This window comes from Schistocerca nitens, chromosome 4 (assembly GCF_023898315.1).
Source record: "Schistocerca nitens isolate TAMUIC-IGC-003100 chromosome 4, iqSchNite1.1, whole genome shotgun sequence".
NCBI lineage: Eukaryota > Metazoa > Arthropoda > Insecta > Orthoptera > Acrididae > Schistocerca > Schistocerca nitens.
This window is the reverse complement of record NC_064617.1, coordinates 577,151,798-577,174,474: the sequence shown is the minus strand read 5'-3', so window position 1 is coordinate 577,174,474 and position 22,677 is coordinate 577,151,798. Positions and strand designations below refer to the sequence as shown.

The 22,677-nt window shown below is 43.5% G+C and overlaps 1 protein-coding gene and 1 non-coding gene across 2 annotated transcripts in view; one reads left to right on the top strand and one right to left on the bottom strand.

Moving 5' to 3' along the window:
* The first annotated feature begins 608 nt into the window (after window positions 1-608).
* Window positions 609-22,677, top strand: part of LOC126252447 (uncharacterized) — a 41,722-nt gene continuing 19,653 nt past the window's right edge. The window contains exons 1-2 of the mRNA XM_049953341.1: window positions 609-989; window positions 1,681-1,911. Coding sequence (XP_049809298.1) covers window positions 609-989; window positions 1,681-1,911 — 612 coding nt within the window. The remainder of the gene's footprint in view (window positions 990-1,680; window positions 1,912-22,677) is intronic.
* Window positions 22,191-22,264, bottom strand: Trnai-uau (transfer RNA isoleucine (anticodon UAU)). The gene has a single exon. It is a non-coding gene; the product is annotated as a tRNA-Ile (tRNA).

Genomic DNA, 22,677 nt, shown 5'->3' with positions numbered 1-22,677 from the left:
CCCTCGAGATTTCGGAAATGGAATGTCCCATGCGTTTAGCTCTACCATTCCACGCCGAATTCAAAGCGTGGTTATTCCCATCGTGCTGCCATAGTCACATCGAGAACTTTTTCACATGTATCACCTGAGTACACCCTCTGCTCTCTGGTATGGACAACCTCCCGAGAGGTGGTCTAGAATTTCGGAGTCTTTTGTCTATTGACATTTATTCCACAAATATAAGATAAAATTGACTGAGATTAAATACTGTGGGTGCTAGGAAACTAGCGGTGCGAGGAAGAGGAATGTCTCTTCTTCTTCTTCTGCTTAACTCTTGGAATAGCAGCGATTATGCGTTGCCAGTCATACTCGGTAAAAAAAAGGGAAGCGGTTTATAAGGTCCAAGTCCCTCTTAGGAAAGACGGCGGTTAGATTTGCAATTGCCCAACCGAAATCATAAGGCTTGCGGGATAGAGGTGGTTTAGGAACATTGGAGTCGGTAAAAGGGACGGGGTACTGTGATGCGCGTACGTCTTGTCACGCAATGATTTTGCGACCATAGTCCTGACACAGTCATCACTGTCTCTGCTGGCGACTTATTGACTACCTCTTCTGTGTCTTGTTCTCGGATGGGCGCAGCAGTTGTCTTCATCTTCCAGCAGCGGCTGTTCCCCCTTGTCCTCGGAGGGCGGGCGGGCGGTGCGACGTCTTCGGCCAAGTCGTTCCTTGTTGCTGGTGGAGCTGGCTCGGAATCTTGTTTCCGCAGGCCCTCCCCTTTCGAGGAGGGAGCAGACCTCTATCGCCACCTCCGTGGGCACGCCCATAACGGCCTGAGTTACCGCAGGAACCGGGAGAGAGTCCATGTGCGTGGCGGTGGTGGCAGTCGCAACGTCTCGCCCCTCGCGAGACTTGCAGGCCAGCAACTCGCGGAGCTGCGCAAGCTGAAGGCGCACCTCGTCCACCTGAGCCCGAAGTGCAGCCTCTCCTCTGCCATGGCAGATTTGAGAGCGGCAACTGCGTTGGCGACAGCATAATCGATTTTGCGAATGCTGTCGGGTCTGAAGCAGCACGGTCCTCCACTCGCGCCAAAATCAGCAAAAGTCCATTGCCATCTCTTCCGCGGTGATTCACCGTCGGCGTGTGTGCCGCCCCTTCCCGCGGCCACAGCTCTTGAGATAACTGCAGCCACGGTAGTTGGCGAGCGGCAGCGTCCCTAGGCTTCGTGCACTCGCGTGTGAGGTGCGACTTTGCACATTTTAAACGCGTGAGTACGCCTGTGCAGTCCGCGGCGAAGTGCCCCAGCTTCTGACAGCGGAAGTACTCAACAGGCTTCTTCCTCTTCTGCTTTCTGTCCAACCCGAGCGCTTGGCCGAGGAGGCTAGCGATCGCGGATGACACACCAGCCTTTTTTCTTTTTTTCTTTATTGAGTTTCGATTGCCCCCGAAGTGGGCGTGCTGGCAGCAGCTTAGTATGCCGCTCTTCAGCCTACACACACCAGCCTATGCACCGCCCATTTATACCTTGTGTACGCGATGCTACTACCATATGTATATGTGCATATCGCTGTCTGATGACTTTTGTCAGTGTAATACGTAATCGTTATGAGAGAGGTGCACAAGCAGGAGTGCGACTCACATTTTCCATAAAGTCACTCTGTTGTTTCTGACTACTGTACACCGTTCTGCGGTCTGGGTCCGCAGGACAGCCCAGAGGAAGAAGAGGCTGCGGCGCGCGTGGGACAGCGCGCCGCTGCGGAGAGGCCGCTGCGCCGACTCGTCCGGCTGGCGGCGTGGCTGACGCTGCTGTACCTGCTGCCGCTGGGCCCGCGGGGGGCCGCCCTCAATAGCACGGACGCCGGCGGGGCCGACGACGACGACGTCGCCTGGACCCCACTGACCGCGCCGCTTACGTATATCATCAGTCTCGACCGGGTACGTCGACCGCATTTGCTGCTCCGCGTTTCATTACTTTTCATTTTCCGCGAGTTACGACAGGTGCTGACAGGTGTGAATATCACCGAACTATCGGTTTAATAAGTCACGGTTGCAAAATACTAACTCGAATTCCTTATAGAAGAATGGAAAAAAAATTGGTAGAAGCCGACATCGGGGAAGATCAGTTACAATTTCGGAGGAACACGCGAGGCAATACTAACCGTGCGATTTGTCTTACAAGGGAACCTCCCCATCGCACCCCCCCCCCCCCCAGATTTAGTTATAAGTTGGCATAGGGATAGGCCTTGAAAAACTGAACACAGATCAATCGAGAAAACAGGAAGAAGCAAAATATACAAACTGAGTAGTCCATGACATGTTCAGATTTGCTTGGACATATACAGAATTTGACGGTCTACGCACGGAAACATTTGAAAACGTAAAAAACATATGTTTTGACAGAGCACAGGGAAAACTGTGCGACTCTGAAACGGTTGCTTTCATTTGATGCAGTTTGTGACAAACTCTTATGTTTTCATCACTTTTTTTGGAGTGATTATCACATCCACAAGAAAACCTAAATCGGGCAAGGTAGAAGAACCTTTTTACCCATTCGCCAAGTGTGCAAGTTAGGTGGGTCGACAACATATTCCTGTCATGTGACGCACATGCCGTCACCAGTGTCGTAAAGAATATATCAGACGTGTTTTCCTGTGGAGGAATCGGTTGACCTATGACCTTGCGATCAAATGTTTTCTGTTCCGATTGGAGAGGCACGTCCTTTCGTCTACTAATCGCACGGTTTTGCGGTGCGGTCGCAAAACACAGACATTAAACTTATTACAGTGAACAGAGACGTCAATGAATGAACAGACAGATCGTAACTTTGCGAAAATAAAGAAAGTAAAATTTTCACTCGAGGGAGGACTCGAACCAAGTACCTTTCGTTCATCAGTTGCTCACTCTAACCACGAGACCACGGCGCTCAACAGCTATCATTCTCCTTTATGTTGCCTATCTTGCACATGGACTACTCAGTTTGTATATTTTGCTTATTTTTTCATAGTTCCACACAACTTCTTCCTGTTTTCTCGATTGATCTGTGATCAGTTTTTCAAGGCCTATCCACTGTATCAATTTATAACTAAATCTGAGGGGGGTGCGATGGGGAGGTTCCCTTGTTAGAAGATAGTTTATGAATGGCAAACCTACTGTTATACCATTAGTGGACTTAGAAAAGATTTTGATAGTTTTGACTGAAATACTCTCTATGGAATTCTGAGGGTAGCAGGCGTAAAACACAGGGAGTGAAATGCTATTTACAACTTGTACACTAACAAGAAGGCAGTGATAAGAATCGAGGGGCATCGAAGGGAAGCAGTGGTTAAGAAGAGAGTCAGCGTTGTAGTCTATCAACGATGTTATTCCGTCTGTACACTGAGCAAGCAGTGAAGGAAACAAACGAAAAGTTTGCAGTCGGAAGTAAAGTTCGGGAAGAAGAAATAAAAATTTTGAGTTTTGCCGATGACATCGTAATTCTGTCAGAGACAGCAAAGGACTTCGAAAAGCAGAATAACGGAAAGGACAGTTTCTTGAAAGGAGAATGTAAGTTGAATATCAACAACATCGAGACAATGATAACGGAATGTAGTCGAAATAAATGAGGTGATGCTGAGGGAATTATATTAGGAAACGACACACTTAAAGTAGTAGTTGAGTTTTGTTGTTTAGGCAGCAGAATAACTGATGGTGGCCAATGTAGGTAGGATATAAAATGTAGACTGACAATGGAAAGAGAAGCCGTAAGTGTTAGGAAATCTTTTTCGAAGGTATTTGCATGGAGTGCAGCCTTGAACGGAACTGAAACATGGATGATACACAGTTCAGACGAAAAGAGAATAGAACCTTCAGAAATGTGCTGCTACTGAAGAATGCTGCAGATTAGACCGGCAGATCACGTAACTAGTGAGGAGGTACTGAAAAGAACTGGGGAGAAAAGGAATTCGTGGCACAACCTCATTAGAAGAAGGGATAGGCTGATAGAACTCATTCTGAGGTATCAGGGAAATACCAGTTTAGTATTGGAGGGAAGTCTGTGTGTGTAGCAGGCGGTGGGGGGGGGGGGGGGAAGATGAAAACTGTAGAGGAAGATTACGAAATGAATACAGTAAGCAGACTCAGATGGATGTAGGCTGTAGTAGTTACTCGGAGATGAAGGGGCTTGCAAAGGATGGATTAGCATGGAAAGCTGCTTCAAACTAGTCTTCGTACTGAAGACTACAAAAACAACAAAGACAACACAGGGGGTGGACAAAAAATATGGGAACTCCAGAAAGACAACACATCACCATGCTTAATATAGTGTGGGAAAACCGCTGGCATTCAAAACAACTCCTCCCTTTGGATAAATTCAAGTTGTATATCGTTTTCAAGGAAATATTTTACCATCCTTCCTGCAAAATAGTGGCAAGCGCAGGTAAAGGTGATGTAGATGCATAGCAAGCACATACCCTTCTCCCCAGAGCAAACGGAAAAGGTTAAATAGTATTGAGATCTGGTACTGTAGCGGCAGGAGACATGAAATAATTCATCTCGTGCTCACAAATCCAGTCCTGGACGATGTGAACAGAGGGCCTGTCGTCTTGAAACATAGGATCACCACTGGGGAACAAAACCTGTACCGTGGGGTGAACCTGATCAGCCAAAACGGACGCTTAATCATTGCCAGTAATGCTGCCTTGTAGAGTACCCAGGGGCTCCGTGGCTAAAGTTAGTAAAAATTCGTTCCTCCGTAAGAACAATGCACCAAGCATACAAAAGCTTCCACTGTCTTACCTTAGCGAAAGATGTTGCCCTGAACCCGAGAAAATTCTGGTCATAAGTAAAACCACTAAAGGAGTCGAAGGGTTCTATCCAGTCACTCGTAGACTCATCTAGGGTGGCAATAGAAGACAGCAAAAGGAAACCTGGAGTTTTAAATTTCACGTTTAAGAAGTCATTCACTCAAGAGGATCGTGCAAACATACAGATCTGTGACTGCCGTACGGAATCCGCATGGCCGAAGCAGAAGTTGCTATCCGAGCCGCAGGGAAGCAACTGAGAGAGCTGAAAACAAATTAGTCGCCTAGTCCGGATGGAATCCTAGTTCGCTGTTACGGAGAGTGCTTCGCGGCATTGGCCCCTTACTGGGCTTGCATTTATCGCCATTCTCTCGTCCAGCGAAAAGTCGCAAGCGACTGGAAACAAGTGCAACTCCTGTATGTAAAAAAGGTAAAAGAAATGATGTGCAGACTTACAGACCAATACCCGTAACATCGGTTTTTGCAGAATACTGGAACATATTCTGAGCTCGGATATAATCAATTTTCTTGAGACACAAAAGCTTCTATATCTGTTGATTCATTATGAACATGGGACAGCGGCTCGTCAGTTTCATTGTTAAAAACAAAAGGTCCTGTCCACGAATCAGCACGGATTTAGGAAGTATCGCTCATACAAAGCTCAGTTTACCCTTTTCTCACATGATGTCCTACAAACCACAGATGGAGGGCAAAAGGCAGATTCCACATTCCTAGATTTCCGGAGAGCATTTGACACGGTGCCCCACAGAAGACTGTTGACGAAGGTCGCGCGGTTCCAGACTGAAACGCCTAGAACCGCACGGCCACAACGGCCGGCGGCGCCGCTGTGATGAACGGGAAGTTGTCGTCGTTGAGTGACTGCCGCAATACACAAAATAACTTAGACGAAATTTCTAGTGAATATAATGAATGGCAGCTTGCTCTAAATGTAGAAGAATGTATGTTAATGCTGGTGAGTGGGAAAAACAGCCCTCTAGTGTTCGAATACAGCATGAGTAGGGTGTATTTTGACACAGTTACTCTTATTAAATATGTAGGCGTAACGCTGCAAACCATATGAAATGGAAAGAGAATGTCAGGTTGGTAGTAGGGAAGGCGAATGACCGACTGTGATTCAATGGGAAATTTATGGGAAAACGTAGCTAATGCGACCCATTCTGGAGTATTGTTACAGTGTTTTGTATCTCCGCCATGTAGGATGAAAAGAAGATATCGAAGCAGCCCAGAGGCGGGCTGCTAGATTTGTTACTAGTTGATTCGATCAGCAAGCAAGCATTATCGAGATGCTTCATGAACTCAAATGGGAATCTCTAGCGGGAAGACAGTGCTCTTTCCGCAAGGCACTATTTTGTAGATTTAGAGCACTAGCATTTGAGAGCGTCTGCGGAACGACTTTGCTGCCGCCAACGAATATTTCGAGTAAGAACCACGAACATAAGATGCGACAAACTAGAGCTGTACTGACTGCGTTCAGACAGTCGTTTTCCCCTCTCTGTTTGCGAGCGGAACAGGAGAGGAAATCACCCATAGACCGAACGTTTGTTTGCAAAGTATGTATGTAGACGTAGCAGTATACGGATGCCCAAATCATCACCGAACACCCGCCACGGTTGATTAATGAGATGTAAACTCAGCCAGGAGGTGAAAAGACTGTGAAACAAGACTTATCCGACGGAATGATATTTTCCCACTGCTCCACAATCCAGAGTTGATGACTTCGAGCATACATTTTCCTATTACGGGCATCTTTATCACTTGATGAGTGGTTCGGGAACTCTAGCTTGCCCTGGAATTCCCTGCTTCTGGAGTTCAATTTGTGTGGTTTTTTGCTTAAATATTTATTGAGTGCAACATTAAGTTATACAGTGACGTTGACAAATGTGGTCGTCTTGTTTTTCGTTACTGTCTCCTTCATGACCGTCCGTCACGATGACTCAGCACACACTTTCGTCCGCTTTGTGACTTAGCGGATGATCTTTTTTCCCCGCTGTTCAGTCCTGCAGACTCGTTGCGTATAGGATGCCTACTTAACGACTGTATTGATGTTTATTCTGTGTTTCAACTGTTCTAAAGTTGTAAAACGTATTTGCTGTCTGTCTGCCATATTTTGTGAGTTTGTACTTATCTACACGCTGGAACGCTCAGTTTAATAGGTCTTGACCAGGCGCGGCTCGTGGTTTCTATACTGGGGAAGGCTGTGGCATTTATCGATCGGAGCCAACATAGACCTCGGGTTACGCTACAGATTAGTCTGACATAAAAAACTAAGAATTCAGGGGGAGGGGGTGAGCAGATCACTCTCTGCCCATAATTTTACGTACTGTATCTTCTATAATCAGGTATTAAATATCGTTAGAAGCTAACTTCGAGTTAAAATCTTTGGTTAGTGTTTTTATACGTCATCATTACATTTTCTGACACTTTGCAGCAAATAATATGAAAAGATGCGTTTCGGAGAGATCTTTAATGCGGGTCTGGATGCACCAAGTTCTTTCACTTTCATCCTATGGCCGTGTTCCAAGTTTTTACCTATTAAATTGCACACTGAATTAATATTGCGCTTGTTTCACACTCGCGGTATGTCGCAGATATTCACCAGCAAGTAAAACTCACTAAAATCTTGCGAAATATACTCCGAAAAAGAAACTTGCTAATATCACACGGTATCAACAAATGCAGTCACCATCAGCAAGCAAGGAAAGTAAAGTAACGGGACAAATTTCGCGCGCTTTGTCCTCTAACCACTTATGAAACTCTCGCTAGATGGCAGTACTGGTATGTTACTGTAGTGTAGTGCACTCTGGCGGGATATTTGCAAACTTATTCTAAATGTGGATAAAATAGCCAATAGCAGAAACAAAACAACTATGTAAAATATTATCAAAACAATAATACTAAACGTCGATTAATGACGCATCGAAGCGTAGTAGAGATGTGCAGAGACAGAGATTGGATAGCGAAGTTTCGGCCACTCTACATTCCTTTATTACATAGATAGTGGAACCTGAAAAATGTGTGGTGGTTGGTATGACACCCTTAGGCTGCAAGCTCTGAGCCTTCGGGTCGCCCATAAAGAGCAGTACTATATAGAAGCCACGCCCCCAAACCGCTACTACATGCAGCTTATGGACGTTCCAAGGCGCAGCCTAAACACTACTATAGTCTGATTTAAAGTAGCTGTCACTTGACAGGCAACGGGCTGCAGGGCTCCCGCCACCAATAAACCAATGGCAGCCGGCGCTGTCGGCTGCCACTGCGTTGCCACTTTGCTCTGCTGAGCTGACTAAGGCCACAGAGTAACATATGTAACATATACAGAGAGGAAGCCCCCCTAAACCACTGTCCCGGGGGTGTGCTCGTAGTTCCGTAAGACGACAGTAGATGTCTGGCGTGTCGCCTGGTTAGTTTCGGAAGATCACGCTAGAGACGCTTCGGCAACGGCCTCCCTGACGTCAAGGGTAGCGTGGTGGGGTGACAGAGGGGTGAGACCGAGAGAGCGTAGCCGCATCTGTGAGGGCAGCAACAAGCAATACTTATATAGAAAATTTGGGCCAACGCTTTCGGCGAGCGCTTCCGCGTGACGTCACTGTCGAGAAGAGACGATTTTTCACGTTCGTGCATGGCCGTATTCCGCTTAAACCACCATTAATTTGCTAAACTGAAGGGCGATGTAATAAGATATGAGTTCGATTGAAACTTACCTACACAGGGACTTACTGCTTCCTACGGCAATGAAATTATCATATTGTCTTTCTAGTAATGACAGATGTATAACTACGTATTTTGGATCACCTTGACATATACATTCTATTGGTTGACATTTTCTATGAGATAAGTTATAACTTGGCATCCTTCAGTCGTTATTAAGTATTACACATTTTTAATAGTACAGGAAACGCAACAATCATAAGAGCTTTCAGTTTCTAAACGCAGTTTCGTCAAAATCAGCAATAGTGTATAACGTTTTTTTTCGTGCAGATATTAAGTAGAAAGGAAACGATACAATTCCATGTACTTGTCATTTCTGCGTTTGATGATCCTGAAGCTTCAGTATTGATCGCCGTACTTCAACAATTCAACAACAAATTAAATACCTTAATACCATCTGGAATGAACTGCGGAAGCTCTCCATGTGTGTGCTCCTCTCTGCAGCTGTTTAGCCCTCATTGTCTTTGCCGACGTGTTAGGTGCCTTATCCGGATGTAGGCACAGTAATGATCTTAGTGTAAATTGCGGAGATCTCTTGAGAAATAGTTTGAAGCTTTCGATTAAAAGTTTTGGCAGGTTTTTATTCACATCTGCTTCTTTACACAGAGAGCTGCGTTTGAAGAGACGATTAAGCTAGGACGAGATAGTTCCTCAGTTGCCGCAGAGCTTATAGGACCTTTTGATATTACTATTATCTTGTCACTATGATGTCCAAGTGATTTGTCTATGGAGTCGGATCTGGAAGAAATACATCCAGTGATGTATTTTTGCGTCTCTTTCGTGGCCAGCAGTATACAGACTGCTTCCAGGCTCCATATAAACCACATGCAATAACAACCTGTACCTTTCAAATAACTTCCGGGAATTCAGCCAGGTAACACTTGCAGCGACCGCCGATATTTCGGCGGGAGAACACCCCGCGATTTTCAAGGCAAACTGCTGAAAGTGTTACCTGGCTGAATTCCCGGAAGTTATTTGAAAGTTGTATACGCCAGGAGAAACTCAGGTCTCACAACCTGTACCTGGCTATGTGGTCCGTATACGGCGTCACTTTCTTAGTCGTAGCATATGCCAATCATTTCATCAAATTCTCAACACACAAATTTTCTGCTTCACTTAAGCTTGTTTTTTGCTTACTCGTGAAGTGCTTTTAGCAAAACTTTTGTGTACTTTAGTCGTCAGCACTGTGTAGATACTTAATGCTTTGCATTACTTCCTCTCTTTGCTTAACACGTGAAACAGTAATAGCGGATAACAATATACTGAGAACGAAAAGCAAATTAAACACTGAATTGTTTTCTCTCAATGGTGATAATTCTTCATTAAGTTTTTTTCATTTCATCCTCGATAATACCTTTCTCTGATTCTATGCTTTGATCTACTTTTTCTAGCATGTTAAGTGCACGTTTACGAGTTTCACGAGCTTATAGAATTTGCAGTCGGCTTTAAAACCTATTTTGGTTGAAGTTTCTTTATTTCAGCTTGTAGATACTGTAAACAAACGTCCTCTCTAAAGTTTTTGCTACAGGCAGTAGCATTTTTAATGTTAATGCTGTCACTACTGCTACAGAGCTGAACCCACCGAGCAAATGTTTCAGGAATTCGAGGGAACTTATGACAAGTAATACTACTGCCTTTTAGTCTTCTGATTACCGTTTTCACACACAGCCGTAGGACAATTCGGCATTATTAATGTCAAACATAACGAACAAAATCGAAAGAAGACAAAAATAAACAGCAACAACATGAAACTTTATCGCTTCAACACGCAAGAGTGCGCGCGAACCGTGCCGAGCTTCTCGACGGTGACGTATTGCGCAGATCGGAGCAGTTCTGCGCAGACACTATGGGCTCTACCTGAGGCAGCAAAGCCTGAGACAAGTTCTTCACAGTACGTGAAGACAGACCTTTTGAAATAAGCAATGTTGGAAAATACTTCTAACAAATAATGGAAAGGAGCGCCGCAACAAAATTTTGCGCTTCTCCGCTGTGCGCAATTTTGGCTGTAGCAGCTGGCTTATTCTCTAATAGGGAGCCGTGATGAGCCAATATTCATAGCTAGGTTTTATGCCGAAAACTGGCCTTCTACAACAGACGTTACAACATAGTGTCACGAGACAATTCTGTTGCATAATTCTGCGTACAGCTGCAACTGGCGGCAGTAACATGCGTTGCAATTAATGGTTCAAATGGCTCTGAGCACTATGGGACTCAACTGCTGAGGTCATTAGTCCCCTAGAACTTAGAACTAGTTAAACCTAACTAACCTAAGGACATCACAAACATCCATGCCCGAGGCAGGATTCGAACCTGCGACCGTAGCGGTCTTGCGGTTCCAGACTGCAGCGCCTTTAACCGCACGGCCACTTCGGCCGGCGTTGCAATTAATGATATCTACTTTATCCTCATTTCATAGGACATAGGAAATGAATAAAAACGCCGACCAGTCACATAAGGATCAATAATCTGCTTGAATACGATTACACAAATAATCGCTCCTTTAGTCAGCTCATGCCGATTCATAGAATGATTTTAGGTTCGGTTTGTTACGAAGAGTGCGTTTATCGTTGCAAATGACTGAGTTAGGTGTCTGGGCATTTAACTAATGTCTCAGAACTGGATGGTGCCCTGTGCCGGCATTTGAGGGGAAGTGGTGGTGGGGATTTCCACTGCCACGGCCTCGTGTGCAGTTACCTGCTGCCCGCTGTCCGAGCAGTTTCGCACCCCAGCGCCATCCCGTGTCATCTGACAGAACTGCTGTAACCCCCCCGTCCCGCACCCCTGTCCGCGTCAACAGGCCCTTACGGAGGTTGCCTGTCTGTATATCTTTGTCTGTGCTAAGGCATTGAGCCAGCCAGCCAGTCATCAGCGAGCCGTTGTAGACGTGCGCGTGAGAGATTTGAGTGGCTTGTAGCTTCGCGTGTTTACGATGTCTAATGAAAGCAGTCGCAAGAGAGGGAGGCCGAGGCTGCACACTCCTCGGTAACCTTCAAAAAGTGGCGGACATGGCGTCGTTATACGCAGTCAGGCGCGTGAATACGTGTGTTCCTTAAGGGAGTATTTTGAGATAGAGAGGGATGCAGGAGGGTCTCTCGTTCCTTTGGATAAGGTGGTGGAGCGAACTGCAGCTGCTCTGCAAGTTGGCGAACGATCAGTAATAAGAATCTTTAAGGAGAAATTCACGAAGGAAGTCTCCAGTGAATCATCTAAATTGGAGACACCTGGCAAAAAGAGGCGACTAGAGAAGAGGGTCATAAAACTTGACTCTTTTCAGGAAGATGCCATTTGTCGTCAAATATACGCATTTTATTCGAGGAAGGAGTATCCAACACTCAAAAAACTACATGCTACCCTCACAGCGGCTGACCTGTTTCAGGGTAGTAAATCGTCTTTGTTACGAGTTGTGAAAATGTTAGGATTCCGCTATAAATCCATCTCTAGCAGAAAGTTTCTAATGGAATGCCATGATATTGCAGCCTGGCGATGCCGCTTTCTTAGAGAATTAGTGGGGACAAATTTTGATGATATCAATTGGCTTCATGAAACGTGGGTGAATGCAGGATACAGTTTAAAAAAAGACTGGACAGACGGTACCATCAGTGGTAGCATGGCAGCTCCGATCGGCAGAGGAAAAAGGATAATTGTAGCACATGTCGGAAATTCAAAAGGTTTCATTCCAAATTGTCTGCTGCTATTCGGTTCAAATAAGACCTCCGACTACCACGAAGAGATGAACCACAATACTTTTGTGGAATGGTTTGAAGACGTGTGTGCTCCAGAACTTAACAAAAAACTATCAATATTGCGGATAACGCTCCTTATCACTCAGTAATACAAGATAAAGCACCCACAAAGGTAACGAGGAAACACGACATTGTGAGCTGGTTACACAAACATAAGGTACAGTTCGACAGTAATTTGACAAGGGCAGAATTATTAGAACTTGTATCGCAACAGAATCCAAAGAACTCGATTTACATTGTGGATGAAGTAGCAAAAAAATACGGGCATAAAGTGCTCAGATTGCCTCCTTATCATTGCCTGATTTGGGCTCAGCTTAAACGGCATATTGCTGCAGAAAATAAGAAATTCGCATTAACCGTAGTGGAACGCCTTTTGAAAGAGGCAGTTGAAATTGTGACATCGGAAGACCGGCAGAAGGTAGCGCATCACGTGAAAAGAGATACAGGACGCATGGAACAGTGAAGGTGTCTTACAACAAAGTGTCGAAGACTTGATTATATCTGTCAATACGAGCAGCGACACCGATAGTTCCACTGACTCTGAATTAAGCGGTGTTTTCGCATTGTCTGATTAGTGTGTAGTGTACTTACTGCCATTAAATATTGTCCAGAATGAGATTTTCACTCTGCAGCGGAGTGTGCGCTGATATGAAACTTCCTGGTAGATTAAAACTGTGTGCCCGACCGAGACTCGAACTCTGGACCTTTGCCTTTCGCGGGCAAGTGCTCTACCATCTGAGCTACCAAACCACGACTCACGCCCGGTACTCACAGCTTTACTTCTGCCAGTATCTCGTCTCCTACCTTCCAAACTTTACAGAAGCTCTCCTGCGAACCTTGCAGAACTTCAAGGTTCGCAGGAGAGCTTCTGTAAAGTTTGGAAGGTAGGAGACGAGATACTGGCAGAAGTAAAGCTGTGAGTACCGGGCGTGAGTCGTGCTTCGGTAGCTCAGATGGTAGAGCACTTGCCCGCGAAAGGCAAAGGTCCAGAGTTCGAGTCTCGGTCGGGCACACAGTTTTAATCTGCCAGGAAGTTTCATTAAATATTGTGTTTGTGAATTTATTTCGATTAATTCTTATTCTTGTTGTGAGACTAAGAAATACTGTTTGGCCAGCTCTCGTCATCTCCTTACAGTAAGTTAGACTGAATTTTAATTCTATTTCATTTTGTGTATACACCAAGATGTTATTCAATGTGTGTAATAGTTTTCGAGATTTGCAATGTAAAGAAGAAAACTTTTTCGAACGCGAAAGTTTCTCACACTTCAATAATTAGTGTAACAACGGCCCTATTTAAAATTAAGAAAAGATATTTGATATGCTTATAGATACCACTGAGACCGATACTGTACGTAAATTTCAAAACATTTACATAATATGTATAGGAGATAGAGATTTCAAACGTCAGACTTGTTTCGAGTTCAGTACTGATAGGGTTGCTTAAAAACGCTGTTTTCAGAAATTTATATACAGGAAACGTAATGCACTACGAAAACTTTTAAGGATTCTTTGCCGAGTGCATTATTTTGGTAATGAACGGAAAAAAATATTTTGCTGTGAAACAAATACTTTTTCAGTAATGACGTGATAAGTTAGAAGCTGTTTGCGAAATCGAGAATTTAAATGGTTTCAAACAAATTAACGTAACTCTTGTCTTAATTAAAATTAAGAATAGATATTTGACAGATTGAGAGAGATTGTAGAGATATACATCATATGTGGGTTTGAAATTTTTCACTTACTTTTTGTAGAAGATACAGGCTTTAAAACGATTTTCTGTCGCCGGGGGTAGCGATGCGCTGAGGCGGCTGCCTCCAGCCGGTGCTTGACGTGACAACGTCGCAACTTCGCAGCGCAAACGTCAAGTGACAACTACTTTAAATCAGACCTATAACCGTTCGGAAAACATCTATCGATACAAACAGTTCCAAAAACGTTGACCGTCGTAATTTTAATCGGAATGGGAAATATGCAAAATTCGTCCTGATAATTTAAATTATGTAATACGTTCTTGCGAAATTTACTTTAACATATATTTTGAGGCGGCTCCACCTCAGAGCCTTTAATTACGAGCCGCGCCTGGTCTTGACGATGATGTCATTTAACAAAGCCTAACTATACCCATCATGGCCTATCTGTCATATATTTTTGTAATTTTGTACTTATCTACACTCTGGGGCACCCAGTTTATAATAGACCTTGACCATGCCGTCACGTAATAAAGTCTAATTATACCTAAAATGTGAGTAATATTATTTCGATAATTTTTAATCTGACATTGGAATGGCATACTGATGTCAAATTTGGTCCTCTCACTTTCTATGTATTTGTGCAATTTATTTTCAGTTATACTTGATAATTGTTTTAGACGAAATCAATATAGTAACTTAAAATATAGAACTTTATACTCTCATATACCGAAAGTATCGTTCAAATATTCTGTAATGGTTATTTTTTAAGAGTTCTGGATACCTCTTCAACTGTACTGTTTACTGTCGTATTCATCATCGCACTATCTACAGCCTTAGAAAACTTCAAACCCACCTCATTATTCCTCAGTATACATGTATCCGACTTCTGTCTACATTGATCCTCCTTGACAAATCTCTTAAAATAAGAAGCCTACTCTACATCATTACTGAAATGTGATATGAATTTATATTCGTTTCTTGTTACGCCTTACAGTCCAATATCTGCTTTCGGAATCTCTTTCTGACCATGATGGAATCCAGCTGTAATATTTGTGTGTCTCTGGCCCTTTTTCAAATATTTCCCTTCCTCTTGTGATTTCTGAACAATGTATTCGATATTACCATCCGAATTTTACTGCTCAAAGAAAATAATATTTCTCCTCTCTCTTTCATACTACCAACGCATATTCTACCGTAACTAAGTATTCTATTCTTTCGTTACTACTGCGTTACAGTCATTACCAAGTTATCATCTTCCTTTGCAAACTGAATTGCCCGTTCAATATCCTCATATGTCTTCTCTGTCTCTTCATTTTCTGCTTGTATCGTCGGCACGCGTACCTGAACTATCGTTCTTCGCGTTGATTTATTGTGATGCGAGCAACCCTATGACTGAACCGTTCACTGTAACGTACTTCCTCCCCTGCCTTCCTAATTGTAACGAATTCTACTATTGTTATACCATTTTATGCTTCTGCTGATATTGCCCTATATTCATCTCACCTGAAATCCTCATCTTCACTGCATTCCACTTCAATGACCCTCACTATACGGTACCTAGATTGAGCCTCCGCATTTCCATTGTCAAATTTTGTCGCTTCTTTATCACATACAAGCTACTGATGTCCTACGCTCCGAGTCGTGGAATGTTACCATTTCGTTGACTGTTCACTCATTTTCTCATGATCAGCTTCACTTTTGGCAGTACACCTCGGAGATCCGAATGAGAGATTAATCCGGAATCTTTTGCCAACAGTTAGATCATCAATTACAGGACACATAGCCAATGGATACACATTTTGTGTATTTCATGCAGTGGTTTCCTTTGCCTTCGGAACCCTTATGCCACTGATTATTATAGATTCTTCCTCGTTTTAGGGACTGTTTCTCTTCTCGACGGAAAGACGTGGCCCTGAATTTGACAAGGGCGTTGGTGGGGCGAGGGAGACTTTCTATGTCGGACGTCTTCGGCGGCCTTTGCTAATAAATTAAATCATACAAGGTGCTGATGTAGTATACCTTGTTCAGATAGGTCGCGGGTGAAATAATTTTTATTTAGAATTGAGAGAACTATCTGGGATAGAGCCCGTTGTGATTAGGCTTGTCAAAGAAGGTTAACACTTTACCATGGGTGAAATTCCAAGAGTGCAGTAGCGCATTTAAATTTGGGGATAATACATGGAACACGTCGTTCAGGAGGTATGAGTCTTCAGTAAATTAAATCATACAAGGTGCTGATGTAGTATACCTTGTTCAGATAGGTCGCAGGTGAAATTTGAGACAGGGACTTGAAAAGTACATATTTCAAATATATTTACGCTAAATGGGACAATATATCACACTGAGACGATGGGTCGTCATCACATATTAGCTCGTTTGCAGACCCCGTTTGTTGGAACGCTTTTGTTGCAGTGCTTTTATGTTACCACCCGTGGCGTTTTCTCTCTTATGAGACATCCTGTATATGATTTCCAACAAAGAGGAAAGAAACCTTTGGCGTGTGATACTTGCGGGGGTAAGGGATCAGTGAGATCTGTTGTATATAATTGTGGGTCATACTGAAACGTTATTTTGTAGTCCTGAATCTCATTCAAGAAAATAATAAACACAGAGTCAAGTCACTGACTTCTCCCTCTCTGTGAAAAATTTGGTACTGCAGTCTCAGTTGCAGTTGGATAATCTTCACTATGACCCAATACTCGGCAAAAAGGCAGGAAAATTAATGCTGAATTTACCTTCTACGACCAAGTGGTAAGAGACTGACAACGAACTCAAATAGGACAAGGAAGAGAACGCAATACGGCCACTGTGCTTTTCAGTTGGTCTGGGGAAATGGGAAAAAGGTGAATCAGAATGCCTGGACGTTGAGACAGAAATAAGCTACACTTAAAACTCATCAATACCAGCCAGTGCCTTCACTATTGTGTCGTCTCGTACTGACACAGTCGTGGTTCTACTGCCATGAATAAAAGTAGACTCGGATGGATGCGTGGGATCCTAGAGAGACTAATAGGGAGGAAACAATAACGGGGAAAGCTAATAATTTTCCTTATTTATAGTTTTCATAGAATTGCATTATGAGGTTGTTCTATAGCAATTTAAAACACTTTCGTTCCATTTGCGTCGGATATAAGTATAAAAAAGCGCTTATATCTCCTTATGTGAAGTAATGTGGCAGATTTAGTTCTTCCTTAGGCGGGATAATTGCTAGCATCTGTGGAATCCTAAGAGTGTTTACTAAAAACGCGGTTCATGAAATTGTGTGAACAGCTATTCACAAGACAGCTTCCTCTGTCCATTATTTGGAACATCAGTCATCTGGCTGCCATGCAAAAATCTTTATTTCAGAGTCGAAATTTCACCTAATGTCATTATTATTTGTTGAATGTATTCCAATCTCCATCTTCATCCACAGTTTTTGCCTTCTTCTTCTTCTTCTTCTTCTTCTAGCAGAACTGCAATTATAAGCTGACGTCTTAACACGCGGTGTCTCATATTGTCTTTCTGCTAGTATTTTCAATACATTTCTTTCTCGCCGATTCTGCGAAGAACCTCCTCATTCATTTTTATCTTATTTTCAGCGTCCTTCTCTGACACTTCTTTCCAGGTTTTAACGTCATCAGTGATTGAATTCCATAACGTGTGTAGAGTCGTGCAGTGGTATAGTCCACATTTTTTGCCGATTTTGTAAATATATTAGAAAAAATGAAACGCTGACGCTGATTTGCCTTGCAGCAATTTTTCAGGTTTATCCAGTGTGTAATATTGCAGCCTTAAACGACGCTTAAGTTTCTGAGCGCCATGCTTAGCGGTGGCTACTTTGCTGATCGCCTCGTTTTTCCACATAGTGCGTCACATCGGCGTTTTCCTAATTTTTATATCGGATGATTCTCAAAACAGGGAGTATCTATTCAATAACTGTCGCGCCAAGCCGTCAGGATTCAAGAAAGATTGGATTTAGTGGGAATTGGTGTACCTAATATGCAGGAGGGCCTGCAGAGGATCGACGCTTTGCGCAGGGAGTGCCAATTGATCAAAAAACATAAACAAATGTAACACATTTCGTATACATAAAACTCCTTATTGTATGATTACGCTATTTCAGAACAACCACTTGAAAGAATTATTTCCATAAAATATCTAGGAATACACATACGGAGTGACTTAAAGTAGAACGACCACCCATAAGTAATCGGGGGTAAGGCAGATGCCAGACAGATTCACTGGAACAATCCTCAGGATGTGCTCCATAAATAAAGGAGGTTTCTTACAAAACACGCGCTCGACCAACACTTGAGTACTGTTAGGCAATCCGGGTTCCGTACCCGATAGGATTAATGAAGGAAACAGAAAAACTCGAAAGAAGAGCAGCGTGTTTCATTACAGGTTCGTTTAGTAAGTACGAAAGTATCACGGGAGATGCTCAGCCAACTGCAGTGGCAGGTGCTGCATGAGAGGCGTTCTGCGTCACGGGGTGGTTGACTGTTAAGGTTCCGAGAGCGTACGTTGCTTGAAGAATCAATACATTGCTTCTTCATATGTATATCGTGCGGAAAGAGCATGAAGATGAAATCAGAGATTCGAGCCCACACGGAGACTTACCACTAGTCGTTCTTGCCAGGAAATATTCGGGACTGCAACAGGAAAAGAGGAAAGAGAGAGTGATACACAAAGTACCCTCTGCCACATACCAAAATGTGGCTAGAGGATTGTTGGTATAATCAATGTGCTTATGTGCGATATGATAGATGACTGTGAGAAAAAAAAATGCTTCACCCATACATCCCCCATTCACTACCTACTATAATGCGAGAAGCGCATAGCGTATCTGGCATCGACGACAGAAGGTCGTGCTCCAGTACCGTACATACCGGGCCGGCCAGACGGTGCGTCAGAATGTACCGTTAACACGATACAATCTCCATCGTCGGACAGGCTCACTGCGCTGTAACTGGCCCGCTCAAGACTTCTCGCAGCCGTGTCCGTACCATTCTCAAGTCACCAAATGGGTACGAAGAACTCTACAAACAATTTATAAGTTCAGAGTTTTGACAATACACAGTACCATTATTATACATTATCGCTTCGCAGTTATTTTTGTTCAGATTTCTAAGCACATATTTCTCGTATACCCATTTTCTCCGCGCTCTCACTTCAGCTTTCTCCATTAGGAAACAGGTTACGGCTTGGAAGAAAACTTCAGTCTCAGTTACGGTAACTGAGATGACACCGTAGAGTAGTAACAACGCACAGTGCTTAGCACACTGGATTCGCATTCTGGAGGAGGACAGTTCAAAGCGACGTCCAGACATACTGATTTAGGTTTTCCGTGATTTCCCTGAATCACTTCAGGCAAATGCAGGGATGGTTTCTCCGAAAGCGCACGGCCGCTTTCCTTCTCAATCCTTCCCTAATCCGAGCTTGTGCTTCTAGTTGTCGACGGGACGTGAAACACTAATCTGTTGCTCCTCGTCCTCAGTAACCTTGCGTCATAAGTCGCTCTGTAGTCGGGTGGGGGCCTGTACGGTCTTCAGTAACGTTATTTCTCTAGCATCTCATGAATCCAAAACAGATAACGAAATGTTTTTCTAGCACCTACTCATCACATTTCTTCAAACTCTTATCATCTGCACATTTCAACTTGAATGTTGATGATTACTTGGACCCAGGCAACATAAGCATTTCGTAGGTCAATCAATTCCATCAATGATAAACAGAAGACATATTTAAAAAATGGGCACTTCAACTCTCCTGCGGCCGCAGGGCATACACTTACCACTGACTGTATTTCTTCATTGTGTTTCTGGAAATACGTCGTACCACTTCTGTGCGCTCCTGACATCCTCCAGTAGTCCGCTGCACCAGCTGTAATGTCTGCCTGTTGTCGTATGTAGCTTTCAGGGTCATGGAAAGTGTGCATCCCACCAAATAACGTTGTTGTAAATGACATAGAGGTATGATTACGACAAAAGTAGTTCTCCAAGGGTCTTGGGATGTACACTAATCACAAAATTTTAGTGTTTCTTTCGTGGATTTTGATACTTATCACCAACTTATAAGGGGGCGACACGGATATCGGATTTTTGTGATTTTGTATGTTTGTGGAAGCTCAGAACTCAAATATAAATCCCTCGAAATAGATCGACGCAATCCTAAAAAGGTTCCCGAGGAAATACATTGAAGTTTCCGGCCTTCCTTAATATGCTTCGAACAAGCGGTATTTTTTGGACTGCTTATGTGGCCACGTGGTAGAATGCTCGCCTTTCATGTTTGGGTTTGATTCCTGGCTAACGACAATTTTTAAAAAGGGATGCTTGTCGTACTAGCGGTTCCGTATAGTTTAAAATAAATAAAAATAGAAAAAAATCTGTTGCGCTCGAGACCGGTAACCTCTGGTTCGAGTCTCGTTTCAGTCATTTGAATAAAAAATTCATGAAATATATTCTAACTGATATCTAACTGCTATTTTTATGAAAAACGCACGTATGCTTATTTCTGATTAAATATCGCACACAAATATCCAGTTTTCATTGCCAATATACATTACTGATCTTCTAAAAAAGGTTAAACAAACATTACATACATTTTTTATCCTTATGTGTTTTAAGCTTCATAGAAATGTTCATGGAACATGCACCTTTGTTTAATATTATGGCGAGGCCGGGAATCGAACCGAGACCACATACATGGTAGATGAATCTTCTAACACTCAGCCACGCGACCTGCCGAAGGGAATTGACCTTGCTGTAGCATAGTAATGACGATCAGAAAACTTCGAAACCGAGTAATATGATAACATACTAATATCTGATTCCGATGTGGTGGCCTTTATATTAATTTTACAAAGCTTTTGGGGAATGTCTTATCACCTCTGGATGTGCCTGACATCTTGTAGTAGTTCACTGTAGCAGGTGTATAAAAACAGCTACAACAATCAGTTTCTGTTTGTCGTGAGATCACTACTATTGTGATTTGAGAAGTCGAAAACAATTGTTTCGTTTCTACGCTGTGAAATACCCTTACCACCAAAATAACGAGTCAAGAAAGGGTCTTTGTTGAGTTGCTCCTAAATTACAAAAATAAAATTTTCAAATGACAAATATAGTCAACTGATCAAAATTCTAATACAACACAAAAAAGTTAACTTCGCTGAGTTGCTACGCAAAAAAGTGTATCGTTACGCTTGTTTTGCTATCCAGGTACCGAACGCGGTGGCACAATTGTTAATAGGCTCGTTCGCGAAGACGGCGGTTCAAATCCCTGTTCGGCCATCCAGATTAAGGTCTTCCGTGGTTTCCCTTAATTTCCCAGACAAATGCGAGGATGGTTCCTTTGAAAAAGAGGACGGCTATAAAACCCCTACATTCTTTCTTTTCCCAACTCGAGGACTGACAGACAATTGGTCCGACGTCTCACGTTCGTAAATTACAGACGAGAACAGTATAGAGACGAAAGAAAAAAATGAAAATGCACAGGTTAAAGAACATTATGGCTACTAGAGAAGCACATGTGACCTACTTGCCCTAGAAAGGGAGACTGAGGAAAAACAAAGATACATTCATGTAAGTTGTGGATTACGCATGCCTCTCAACATTATACTGTGGATTGCTTTGCTAGAGACTCTGAACACAATGTAAAGAAATTACAAAGTATAATCTGTAACATCCACAAATACCACGTCCAATAATAATAGCCAAAACTCAAAAACGAAGACCAGACCACGAATGATCTACAGTGAGATGATAAAAGTTATGCGATACCTCCCGACATCGTGTCGGACCTCCTGTTCCCCGGCGTAGTGCAACAAATCGACGAGGCATGGACTCAACAAGTCGTTGGAAGCGCCCTGCAGAATTACTGATGCATGCTGCGTCCTCAGTCGTCCACAATGCGAAAGTGTTGGCGGTGCACGAACTGAGCCTCGTTTATGTCACATGAATGTTCGACAGGATTCATGTCGGGCGATCTGGGTGGCCAAATCATTTGTTCGAAAAATCTAGAACGTTCTTCAAACCAGTCGCGAACAATTGTAGCCCGGTGACACGGCGCATTGTCCCAAGTAGCCGAACATAGCCATATCTAGTCAATGATTGGTTCATTTGTACCGGCGGCAACAGTCCATTCCATGTAAACACAGCCAACACCATTACGGAGCTACCACCGGCTTGCACAGTGTCTTGTTGACAACATGGCTCAATGAAATTACAATGAAATCCAGACCATTAGCTGCTTACAGGCGTTGATAAATATCAACGGAGACAGTTGAAAATGTGTGCCTCGACCGGGACTCGAATCCGGGCTCTCCTGCTTATATGGCAGATGCTCTATCCGGCTGAGCCATCGAGGTCAGAGGATAGTGGAACTGCAGGGACTTATCTCTGGCACGCTCCCCGTGAGACTCACATTTCCAACTTACTGTCCACACAATACATTTGTAGTGCCCCGCCCACTATACTCATTACTCGCGCAGTCAATCTACCGATTCCGGTAAGAGTTCGAGCAATGTGAGTGCATCCGCACTGAAGAAGATCATTGTCCAGTAAGCCTATTTATATGAAGACATGCCCGAAAGAACAGATACCATCCTCACATGGCTCGATGGCTTTTGGGGTCTTCGCCACACTCCAACTCTACCATCAGCTCTTATCAACTGAAATCGGGACTCATCTGACCAGCCCACGGTTTTCCAGTCGTCTAGGGTCCAACCGATATGGTCACGAGCCCAGGAGAGCTGCTGCATGCGATGTCGTGTTGTTAGCA